General features: G+C 39.8%; 1 protein-coding gene and 1 long non-coding RNA gene across 2 annotated transcripts; both read right to left on the bottom strand.

The window, feature by feature from the left end:
• Nucleotides 1-144: 144 nt before the first annotated feature.
• On the bottom strand, nt 145-5,421 carry LOC114357662 (uncharacterized). Its single transcript, XR_003656319.1, has 3 exons — nt 5,228-5,421; nt 2,363-2,365; nt 145-175 (listed from the first exon to the last, which is right to left on the bottom strand). It is a non-coding gene; the product is annotated as an uncharacterized LOC114357662 (long non-coding RNA).
• Nucleotides 5,422-6,863: 1,442 nt separating this feature from the next.
• LOC114357652 (zinc finger protein 423-like) lies at nt 6,864-12,599 on the bottom strand. Its single transcript, XM_028311375.1, has 3 exons — nt 12,306-12,599; nt 10,004-10,754; nt 6,864-7,233 (listed from the first exon to the last, which is right to left on the bottom strand). Exons 1-3 carry the CDS (start codon nt 12,495-12,497, stop codon nt 7,166-7,168), a joined length of 1,011 nt encoding a protein of 336 aa, XP_028167176.1. The 5' UTR covers nt 12,498-12,599; the 3' UTR covers nt 6,864-7,165.
• Nucleotides 12,600-12,703: the final 104 nt, after the last annotated feature.

Here is a 12,703-nt window from a genome sequence, read left to right as displayed (position 1 = left end):
CAATGACCCCAAGCTACCCATCAATATCGCTCGCGCGTAATTATGTTGCTGTAGCGACTGTGCGACGGGCGCCTGCAGTGAGTGTGCGAGCGCGACAGCAACATAATTACGCGCGAGCGATAGGGATGGGTAGCTTGGGGTCATTGGACGGGATTCTACGTGCTCACGGACCAGGCTTTAATCGCCTGAAAATTTTGCTAAATGTCAGTTACGTCAGTTAGAGAGGCAAGCGACGACGTCACACACTTATCAACCCGGAAAGGGATCGTAACCGTATCAACTCGAGGTGGTCAGTATTCTTTGTATGGAACTCCATACTGCAACGCCCACATGCCCCACATATCCGCACCGTAACGTAAACGCCTCGCCTCGCGTTTGACAGCGCACGAAAGGCGATGATAGCTCGCGAAAGGCATTCCGAGGTTGATTCCTTTCCGAGTTGATAAGTCTGCTATGATAAAGATAAAGATATTTATTTACATAAACATGTGTGAAAACATATTACAAAGCAACATGATTTGGTCTTACAGTTTTAACAGGTGATAGGTACAACATGTTTGATGTATGAACTTAAAACGTACAACCTGATCGAGCCAACTGCGCACTTCGTTGGAATGCGACTCTCCCTCCTTGCACACACCTCGCTCACTCACACGCATTCGCCCCGTCCGTACCGGAGCAGCGATGTGACGTCACGGCTGCCAGATGTATACCCAATCTTATAAGATACACCATACAAGAATGCATGGCAAATTCAGTGAACTGCTCCTGAATCGAATGTACCTACTACTGCTATTTCTATTTATTTATATTAACCGGCAGACAGTGGTGACTGAGTTTGTTGCGGCGCTTCTTCTCAGCACTTGCCAAATGTTGGTCTCGAAGCGCTGGTAGGGTAAAAAGATTATGAGACATGTAGAGGCTCCTTAAGAGCAAAATGACGATTTGTAAGAACTATTTATTAGTCTAAACAAATAAAGAAATTTTGACTTTGACTTTGATGCGCAGTTAACTCGACCGGATTGTATTGTATGTCGTGTTTTTAATTTTATTTCAATCGCGAAAATGTTAACGCCCGTATTCACAAACGATGCTTGCTTAAGTGAAGCAGTAAATCGAAAGCACAGCGTTGAATAGAGCTCTTTGTTTGGTTCGTGTGTCACCCTGTGCGTCCACGCGCACTGTGAGGCCTCATAGTAATGTTTGTTGTGAATACGGGCGTAAGTCATTTATATTTAGTAATTAGGCTTTTATTATGCTGTTTTGTATCATTTAAACCCTACCACTGTTCAATTAAGGATTGAGTCAAGTTCCCATACAGGGGGAGATATTTTTGAAAACCCCCACTCGGGGCGTTTGCCCGGGCCCATACTTTAGAGAACCGCTCTTGGTACTTCTCTGATCAGCAGAGCTGACTGAGTAGCGGCATAGAGGAAACCCGCTACGGCGGGCCGGGTGTCCTGTTGCACTTAGGTAGGTACCAGGCGAAAACCTCTATGAAATAACTAGAAGAAAAGATTGGAAGTCCCCTCGAAGCCAGAGCCTCGTTGCACTATGCGGAAAACTTACTGAGACGAAACCCTAGATCGCACACCGAAGTATGGGCTGTTTGGGCGAACGCACGGGTGGGAAGAAGAATGTAACCCAGATGGTGTTCACACTATTGCGTCTCGGTCAATTTCCCGTAAAGTGTACTTGCACCATAGACGGAGCTGTGGGCTGAGCGTGAGTTTACATCTAACGCGCTCACTAGTCAGCGTTACCCGTGGTCCCCCCAACATGTCCCCCTGGTGGGTCCACGGGTAATTTTTTTTACCTGTTGTCCCACCGTTCTGAACAATTTTTGCCAGTGGGTCTACGGGTAATTTATTTTAACCATAGTCCCACCGCACAGTGGTAAACGTTGCATGTAACCTCATATTCTTGGAAAAAATCGATAAAATTAAATAGAAAGTCTATTCTTTTTTACATCAATTTTAATTAAAAAATAATTGGAAATAAAATAAAATAAATTTTCTTCTTGGAATAAAATTGAAAGTAAAGGATGATGGGCACAAATGTATGGAAAGTGGTACCCGCTCCAATAGCCATAACCAATATATATTTCAAAAGGCCTTTAGATGTAGGAAAATGTCTGCTATGGGGCCAGTTCTAATTAATAATAAAATTATAGATTTTTTATAATTATATCTAGGTAACATGCAACGTTTACCACTGTGCGGTGGGACCATGGTTAAAATAAATTACCCGTAGACCCACTGGCAAAAACTGTTCAGAAAAGTTCTGTTCTGTAAAGTATTCTTATCAGTGGCGGATTTACAAATTTGCCGCTAGTAGGCCATTCAATTTTTGCCGCCCCTACCTACTGACTTTTGAAATTCAATACGTTAGTTTAATCCCGTTATTAGTATGATTGTGAACTTAATGATATTTCTGTCAGTTACTAGATTATTATTGCAACCCGCTATGTAATCAAGAGTTTAATGTTGACCTAAAAATAGCAGTATGTACCNCTAATAATCCAAAAACTCTGCAGCATTCATCCATCCTGAATCCATTTTGGGGTAACTCTAAGGGCTCCTGCACACAACGCTGCCACCGCGCCGTCGCCGCGCCGCTACACTGTTCATACGCACCGAGTAAAACCGCCTCCGCGCCGCCACCGCGCCAACAAAGCATAATTTCGCGTGCGGCGCGGCGGCGGCGCGGCGGCTGCGCAGCAGCGGTGTTCACGCGGCGCGTATAAACAGTGCAAAGGCGCGGCGTATAAAGATAGTAAATTTTAAAATAAATTGCACTAAATTTCCTTTAAATTGCAATAGCGTTCTACAAAAATGTACAGTTTTCGTTTCCTTGAATTTTCAAAAGTGAATTTTCTTCTGGGCTACCCTGTAAAACAATATACACGAAGTTGTGGAGAGATGGTGCTCGTGCTAGGCACCGAAGATCCTGTGTTACTTAAGAGTTTTTTATTTTATTTTTATTGAAACGCTATTGGAATATTTTAAAATTCATGATCACATAAGTATATATTACAGTGCGTTTATTAATCGTTTATTTATATATATGGATTGTGTAGGTATACGTATAATTATTTTTGTTTTTCCTGTAAAAAAAATTTGCTAAATTTGCCGCCCCTCTAAATCTGCCGCCCTAGGCACTGGCCTACTTGGCCTATTGGTAAATCCGCCACTGATTCTTATTCTTATTCAGAACGGTGGGACAACGGGTAAAAAAAATTACCCGTGGACCCACCAGGGGGACATGTTGGGGGGACCACGGGTAAACGCCGAAAAAATTTATGAAAATTTTAGTTTTTGAACGTTTCCCGCTAGGGGCGCTGTACAATCCGTCACACATTTAATGTAATTTTTTGACGCACTCACTAGTGATAGCGTTTGTAAACTCACACTAGGCCCTCTATGGACGAATGTCAGAGTTAGGACTAACTCGCGGCTCCGTTTCATTGGGTTCCGGAAGCTTCGGATGGACACCATTGGGCTTTAATGGGTAGACGACACAGTGGGTCGTCCCCATCGACTATGGTCTGGTCTGTGAGCACATAGAATTTGTCCAATGACCCCAAGCTACCCATCCTTATCGCTCGCGCGTAATTATATCGCAGTGAGTGTGCGAGCGCGACAGCAATATAATTACGCGCGAGCGATAAGGATGGGTAGCTTGGGGTCATTGGACAAAATTCTACGTGCTCACAGATCGGGCTTTAGTATGCGCAAAGCTTTTCCTGATGTTTAAAAAAATCCCCACAGAGATACTTAAGAAAGTAATAAAAACGACATGTAGTAGAACATTTAGATAATTTATTTACATAATACAAAAAAATAAATCAGTAAAAATCAACTATACAATAATAAAAACTATCTAAAATCCATTTTTATTTGTCAACTACACCAACTCTCCTGATATTGTACAATTTTGAATGTATTACTACATAAAACCCGGTCGAGTTAACTGACTTGGCTGCCGTGACGTCACACGGTGGTCCCGATTTAATAAAACATGGACATTGATGCTAGAAGCACGAATTTTTTTTTTATGGTTACTGCTATGATAACTAATAAGGCAAAAAAATATTACAGTCCTACGACGTCTATTTCGTAGTAAAAAAAAATATGTAGATATTTTTTTTATGGAAGAAATTACGTTTCTGTAAATTTTTCGAAATTCTTAAACGATGTCAAAATGCCGATCACACATGTTATAAAACAAGTGATTCTGAGTATTTCATGCGAAGATACTTGTCACTTATCTCTGCGTACTTTTGAGTTATCGAGGGTTGAAAAATCGTTTTTTTTATATTAAATATTTCCACGAAAAATTGCCAAAATTACAATATGGTGTATAAAGGGACATCTTTGATGACACATAACAACGACTCACACTCGCGCGCTCGTATGCATCAGCTTTTAATAAAATAAAATAAAAAATTAAGGGAAATACTTAATACAACATTGTATGTATTGGTCCGCTGGCCGTCAAAAAGTAGCTTATACGAGAGGTTGCCCAATTTACAATATGTCCATCATTGATTACTCACACAAATATCATCTCTCTCTGAAGGATAACAAGTTTTTTTGTTGTTATCATAGCAGTAACCATCAAAAAAAATTTCGTGCCTCTAGCATCAATGTCCATGTTTTATTAAATCGGGACCACTGTGCGTCACATCGATGCTCTGGTACGGACGGGGCGAACGGAGTCACATTCCAGCGAAGTGCGCAGTTAGTCGGGTTGAACTTATCTATGATGACCATCAGTTCATTGCCATAAAATTAAAAAGAACAATAATACAACAAGTATTTGAATAAAAAAACTACGATTTCATTTAGTAAATCTAATTATGTATATTGCTTTATTAATCTAAACAGTTAGCCTAGGCGCAGACCACCGACTTTTAGGCCCAGAACAGACGGTGAAACGCAACTTCAACGAAACTGCAACTGCTAGTTACTTTTGAGTTGCATCTAAGTTTCTGCCATAGCGTCCGTTGAGAGACCACACATGACGCGACCAGATTGAAACTTTCAAACTGGCCTAAGTTGGCCGATAGTTGTGTCGGGCTGTTAATCAGTACGGACTTGTATGAAATGAAAGTGCGCACATTACACCGATTTGATATCGGCCGATTCTTCATACAAATTAGAATCGGGCCCAACTATCGGTCGACTAAAAGTCGGTGGTCTCCGCCTAGGCTTATACTTATCACTACCTACCTACCACCATATTAAAGGACGAAGCACACTTATCAACCAGGAAACGGATCGTAACCGCATCAACTCGTGGCGGTCAGTATTATTTGTATGACTCTCCGTACTGCCAAAGCACACTTACGCCCGTATTCACAAACATTACTATGAGGTCTCACAGTGCGCGTGGACGCACACGGTCACACACGAACCAATCACAGAGCTCTATTCAACGCTGTGCGTTCGATGTGCTGCTTCACTTAAGCAAGCATCGTTTGTGAATACGGGCGTTAGCACCGTAACGTAAACGCCTCGCAGCGAAAGGCGATACCAGAGTAGAGTAAATACAAATGAGTAGGTAGGTCATCTTCTAGCGCCCGAGCGTGGTTTGTATGTGAGCGCGCCAATACGTATGCGGCGCGCACGCACACACTGACAAAATTTAGCGTGGATTTTGAGTGAGGTGTGCTGAATTTTGTCAGTGTGTGCGTGCGCGCCGCATACGTGTTGGCGCGCTCACATACAAACCGCGCTCGGTGCGTTTCTATGAAGATGACCTACTCATTTGTATTTACTCTGGCGATACGGTGTTGATCCCTTTCCGGGTTGATAAGTGTGCTATGATCTTAAGCCTTATTATTAATATCTTTGATCAACTTTAAATCTTAACTCGTCATTCAAAAGAGACTAATGCCAGTTTTCACCGTCTATCCCTAATTTTTAAGTGACCTCTATGGTAGGGATGTTATGGATATGTTGTTTCGGTTACGAATATAGGAATAATATTATACCGGTTTCGGTTACGGATATTTTTTTATTTCGGATATCCGAAAGTTTCGGTTACGGTTACGGATATCTATGCTTTAGAATGCAATTTGCAATAGTTGTCCAACACGGTTCATTCATGGCCGCACACTTTACATCGAATAAAAAGTAATAAAAAAATAAAAATTGATACTAAATGGCGTTATAAAGGTAAATCAAAAAAACTATTTAAACTGCCTACATCCGAAACTTTTTAATCGGTTACGGTTACGGTTTCGTATATTTTTTTATGTCGGATATCCGAAAGTTTCGGTTAAGGTTACGGATATCCATATGGATATCCGTAACGTGTTACCGTAACACATAACAGGAATTTTGTTTTCTAAGGGGTCACTTATAAATTAGGGATTGATGGTTAAAACGGGTATTAAACCTATTATTATTATTATAGGTACCTAGGTTATTCTCCGTCTACTGCGCATTCCAGACAATATCTTACAAACACATATTGCTCATGCATAGAGAGAGGCCCAGTTCCAGCACCATATTACAAAAACTAGTTACATAAAAGAGAATCTTATAATAAGTGTAAAGTCCGGTCGCGGAGCAGATAGAATTTCGTTCAATGACCCCAAGCTACCCATCCTTATCGCCCGCGCGTAATTATATTTCTGTCTGTCCGTCGCAGTCGCGACAGCAATATAATTACTCGCGAGCGATAAGGATGGGTAGCTTGGGGTCATTGGACGAAATTCTACGTGCTCGACGACCAGACTACCCAATTTTATCACATTAATTTACTTTAGTATTTTTTAAATTACATACTAATTTTATTTTTAACTAACAGTCCCGTTAACCCCTCGTGGTAAGCTAAATAATATGCTTGTCACGAGTGGGTTCACCACAATAGACAAGCGGCGGTGTTCGAACCCGCGTTCCTTCGACCTCGATTCAGCCAGTCTGTCATCGAAACCAACTATACTTATCCTACTAATATTATAAATCGAAAGTTTGGATGTCTGGATGTTTGTTACTCTTTCACGCAAAAACTACTGAACGGATTTTGTTGAAACTTTACAGTGTTATTGTTTGTAACATATAGGCTATATTTATGCCGACCTGTGACACTAAATTACACGCGGGTGAAGCCGCGGGCAAAAGCTAGTTTCATAATAATAATTATGTATATTGTCTTACTCCATTACATCTTCCTGAAGTTCACATTCCAGTGCGTTTTGTTCTCTATCAGCAAATTCCATATCTGAAAAAACATTTTAATATGTCAGAAAGAAAGAGACTTGTGGAAAATTAAGGAGCCATGTATAAGATTTTATGACGACATCGTAACGTAAAGGTAGTAGGGAAGCGCTGGACGCAGCCCGCTACCAATCGATCAACGTGGAAAGCATTGGGGGAGACCTATGTTCAGCAGTGGACGTCCTATGGCTGAAATTATGATGATCATGATGATGTATAAGATTTTAAACTTTCGGGCTCCAGTTCAACTAAAATACACTCAGCGGCACGGAATTTGGCCCAAGCCTAAACAACCAGATATGAGGCCAAATAGGTGTTGTATACCTAAGTTTCGTGTGACATGTTAACAGAACATTTGTTTTTTTTCATTTAAGAGGCTAGATTATTAAAAAAATGCGTCTGTTTAACTTTTTTGACTCTAGAAACGCATTTCTTTGTTGGAGCGTAAAGAGTACGGGTAAGTTTAAATTCGATATTAAATGTTGTAAGGGTTTGGCGTTTTGTTTTTTGTTTTTAAATTAATCCTAGGGTTATTCTCGTTTCTATAGTTTGACAATAATGCCCATTACTCCAGCTCAAGTTGCTCAAATAGTGTTGCTTAGAAGACAAGGGCGTATGCAGCGGAAGATGGCTGAAACTTTCAATTTATGGCGTACAAACTTAAGATACACGTTAAAAAGGCATGAACAGACCGCCTTTTACACTAGAAGACCAAGAAGTGGGGAATTAAGGTGCAAATACGGGCGCGATGACTCGATTATCGTGCTTGCAATATCAATAAATCGGGTTCTCACTACGTTTCAGATACGCCAGCGTTTATAAACAGCAAGCCCAGTGAATGTCAGTGAACACACAATAAGAAGAAGGATGTAGGATCATAATCTGCATACTCGAAGACCAGCTCGAGGACCAGAACTTCTCCGATACCTTCCCAGAGCGCGACTTTCGTTTTCTAGAGAACATACAAATTGGACGCAAGGCTAATGGAGTAAAGTTCTATGGATCGATGATTGCAGAATCACCTTAAGAGCTCCAGACGGTTGTGGAAGTGTATAGAGAAGGTACGAAGAAGAGTTGCTACGCAAACAGACAGTTTTCATAAAGAGTTTACTCCATTAGTCAAACGACCAATTTGCATGTACTCTAAAAAACGTAAGTCGCACTTCGCGAAGGTATCGGAGAAGTTCTGGTCCTCGAACTGGTCTTCGAGTATGCAGGTTATGATCCTCCATCCTTCTTCTTATTGTGTGCTCACTGACATTCACTGGGCTTGCTGTTTATAAACGCTGGCGTATCTGACACGTAGTGAGAACCCGATTTATTGATATTGCAAGCACGATAATCGGGTCATCGCGCGCTGATTTACACCTTTATTCTCCACTTCTTGGTCTTCTTGTGTAAAAGGCGGTCTGGTCATGCCTTTTTAACGTATATCTTAAGTTTGTACGCCATAAATTGAAAGTTTCAGCCATCTTCCGCTGCATACGCCCTTGTCTTCTAAGCAACACTATTTGAGCAACTTGAGCTGGAGTAATGCGCATTATTGTCAAACTATGGAAACGAGAATAACCCTAAGATTAATTTAAAAACAAAAACAAAACGCCAAACCCTTACAACATTTAATATCGAATTTAAACTTACCCGTACTCTTTACGCTCCAACAAAGAAATGCGTTTTTAGAGTCAAAAAAGTTAAACAGACGCATTTTTTTTTTAATCTAGCCTCTGAAATTAACAAAAACAAATGTTCTGTTAACATGTCACACGAAACTTAGGTATACAACACCTATTTGGCCTCATATCTGGTTGTTTAGGCTTGGGCCAAATTCCGTGCCGCTGAGTGTGACCACGGCTGCAGCATCGCAGCCGAAACGTCAAGCCGTGAGTACATAATGTAACTCATCAATAAACGTCGCGTTAAGACTCGTGTTTTACTATTTGAAATGCATTTATTCTGGGGCAGCAATTGTCTGGAATGGAGACCACATACCAGAAAGCGCAGCATAGGTAGGGTTGCCAGGTCCAAAATCACAAAAGCCGGACTTTGTGCTTCATTTGGCCGGACATTTTACCCTAAAAGCCGGACATGTGANGGTGCAATTAGTGTCAGCTCATGAGTGACTACTATCATCATCGGTTGCTAACCAACATCCTGATTCCTGATGCGTGCGCTTCACATGATTCTGTGGCTCGACTTTCGCCTGGCGCGGCAACCAAATAAAAAGCCTAACAAAAGCCGGACAGGCCGGACAAGGCAATTTTTGGCCGGACAAGTCCCTAAAAAGCCAAACATGTCCGGCTAAAGCCGGACGCCTGGCAACCCTAAGCATAGGACGTACACTCTCAAGGTGGACCGACGATCTCATAATGTGGCAGGAAGGCGCTGGATGCAGGCCACCAACCGGCCATTGTGGAAATCATTGGGCTTCCCCCTATGATGGTATTCTGTTTGGGTGATGTACAGAGGTATTAAGTAATATACAGGGTGTTAGGTTAGGCAGAACTATGTAAAAATTGAAAGAAAGAAAGAAACATTTATTACGATGAACATCACTTAGTTAAGGACAGAGAAAGTATACAGAAAAAAAGACAGAAATAGCACATAAATATTACAAGTAAATAAAAAGTGAACTGAGTAGTGCTACCCTGTCGCAACAGCGCTGCTCATCGCAATGGGACTCCAGAATATGGGAAGGCTGGTTTTCAGTGGTTTTCATTGCCATAATTTTTGGTATCATAAAAAAATCTAATGGATTTATTTAAATACATACTTACATTGCAATTTATGGTCTCCCTTCATTTTCAAGATGTGGTGTTTAAGCAAGACTTTGTTCGTAAACGATTCTCCGCACGTGCAAACTTTTTTTATCACCGTTTCACTGGTGTCGTACAAGTGTATCTGAGCCACATGATCTGCCATTCCCTTAAGGCTCGTACAAATCTCTCGACACAGAACGCAAATATAGATTTTATTCCAAAATATTAAGCCTTGCACACCAATTCTGAAATTCCTATAAAACCACGATTGCCTAAAACGCGGCAACAAGAAATAATCTCTGTAATTTCTCACGTTTGGAGTTTTGATTGCTTTCCTTCGCTGGTACCTATCTAAATGTAGATTAAAGTCTTTTTCTTTTATGGATATGTAACCGCAAACGTTGCAATGGTAGTGCTTCTGATGTGTCTCCGTGTGCAGTGCGAGCGCTTTAGTGTTCTGTTGTTTACGGACACATATCGGACACACCGATATGCCTTGCGCCTCATGTTGTATGAGATGGCTCATGAATTTTCTGCAACTTTTCTTTTTATGACATAACGGGCAATTTAGGAGGAATCCAGCCGGTTTCTTGATGTGACGGTAGTGTATATGGAACGCTAAGAGTCTTTTGTTGAAGAATAACTCGTCGCAGTGATCGCAGACGAAGATTTCTCTCTCGACTCGTCGGGCAGTTTTTGAGCTTAGTAAGTGAATTGTTTTGATGTGTTCAACAAGGGTAGTATCGTCCGGAAAACATTTTACACAGGTCTGAAAAAAACAACAATAAAGTAAAGTACAGCCGTAATGTTCCAAGCCTGGTTATAAACAAAATAAGGAGGAAAAAAAAGTACAATAAGATATACAGGGTGGAAACGATATGCAATCTTATTCGATTGTTTCTAAACTATACAAGACATCGAAAAACTGATTACTGATCCTGAAAGTGCTTCACGAGCTCTATCCAACGGTACCAATATTAGGTTACAGAATTAACTGGATCTATCCGAAAAGTTAATGTTTTCAGCCTCCATACTAAATGTATGCCAGCCAAACAATAATAGAAGCATTTTTTTTATTAAATGATAAACACTTAAAATGAACTCGTAAATTTAATTCTTATTTAAAATTATTCTTGGAAAACATTGGTTTTAGGCTTTATTTGCTATAATATTAACAAGACATGAGTGCCATGACTGTGGCTGTACTAAATGTATGGAAGCTGGAAACATTGAATTTTCGAATGGATCCAGTTTATTTTGTAACATATTATTGGTACCGTTGGATAGAGCTTGTGAAGCACTTTCAGGATCAGTAACCAGTTTTTTAATATCATGTATAGTTTTTAAAATTATGTTGGTTTACTAAATTCAAATTCAAATTCAAATTCTTTATTGCTCCAATGTTGGTATATAAAAGTTCTTACATATAGACATAGACCCAAAACATGGACCCTGCTAGGGTATTGCAACATGAGATTAAATCTAATAAGTATTATAATTTAAATAATAATATTAGAGATCTGTATAATTACAACTTATTTCAATTACAACATTACAATTTTATAACAACATTATTAAATANTATTTTTTTTTACTTATTTATAAATCACAAGGGATAGCCATCTAAAAAAAAGTAACTCAAAACAATTAGACTTTTCTAAACATTTTAAGAATTAATTAGATATTTGGCTTTAGTCTTTTTTAGACATTAAAAATGATCAAAGGGAACAGGTAACTCAAAACAATAAAGTTTTAGTCATTTTTTCTGGGTTATTTTTCTTTAAGATAAAATTATCTTCACCGGCCACTGCCATGATTTCATATTTTTACACTAATAATATTGTGTAGGATTCCGCCGAACACCAGAATCCATAGCCACTTTGTCCGGCAGCGCCACGGTATTGAAAATAGGAACTAAAAACTGTCAAAGCGGCGGGTAATGACACGCTGTTTTACATTACGGCTAGCCGTATTGAAGAACGTTTGGCGCCGAATACATTCCGGCGGATTTTCATTCAGCCGTATTCAATCCGGCTAAACGTTAATCCGCCGTATTACAAACAGAGCTGTAATGCAAAATGCCTAGCTGTAATGTAAAACGGCGGATTATACAATCTGACTGCGACATACATACAGGCAATGAGATTCCACTTGGCAATTCGATTTTTAAGTAATTTATAATCAAATATAGGGATCAAAATATGGATCGAAGCCAAGGATCAACTTCTTTCCAAACTCTGAAGTTTTAAACTAGGTAAATAAAGGTTTGATAAATCAAAACTTTGTTTATCAACAAAATTTAGAGGTTATATTGACTCACCAAGCACACGTTGGACTGTTTCGCCACAATTTGGTGTAGATCTGCTAAATGCATAGTCTTCTTGTGTACTTCTACTTCGGTTTCGCTCAACCAGTCCCCAGAGTCGCATAAATCACAATCGTACGTTGGCGGTTTGTCAGCTCCACCACCGTCCCGTGAGACGGGTTCCCGCGTGACTTCTGCGTTAAACATATTAAAATTACAATTTACAATGCTATGATATAAATGTTAATGTTAGAATTTACTTTAAATTTTACAAACAAAATGAAGTGGAAGAAAACAACAAACAGAAAAATCGTAAATCTGACAGTTTTTTTTTTAATAACGGGCAATCTAAGCCGTTATTTTATTAACTGATAACAGTGAATGTACAATTTTCGTTATTCGCTTTAGCAGAC

The sequence above is a fragment of the Ostrinia furnacalis genome, unplaced genomic scaffold (genome assembly GCF_004193835.3).
Source record: "Ostrinia furnacalis isolate ACB-3 unplaced genomic scaffold, ASM419383v2 OfSCF3317, whole genome shotgun sequence".
NCBI lineage: Eukaryota > Metazoa > Arthropoda > Insecta > Lepidoptera > Crambidae > Ostrinia > Ostrinia furnacalis.
The sequence above is the reverse complement of the archived record's forward strand: the minus strand, read 5'-3'. Positions and strand labels throughout refer to the sequence as shown.

Bases quoted from the DNA above. Each gene is read 5' to 3' on its own strand.
- LOC114357652 (XM_028311375.1), bottom strand. From the start codon at position 12,497: ATGTTTAACGCAGAAGTCACGCGGGAACCCGTCTCACGGGACGGTGGT. The intron at 10,755-12,305 runs GTGAGTCAATAT...TGTTTTTTTCAG, and splicing joins AACAGTCCAACGTGTGCTTG to ACCTGTGTAAAATGTTTTCC. The intron at 7,234-10,003 runs GTAAGTATGTAT...ATGTTTTTTCAG, and splicing joins GGGAGACCATAAATTGCAAT to ATATGGAATTTGCTGATAGA.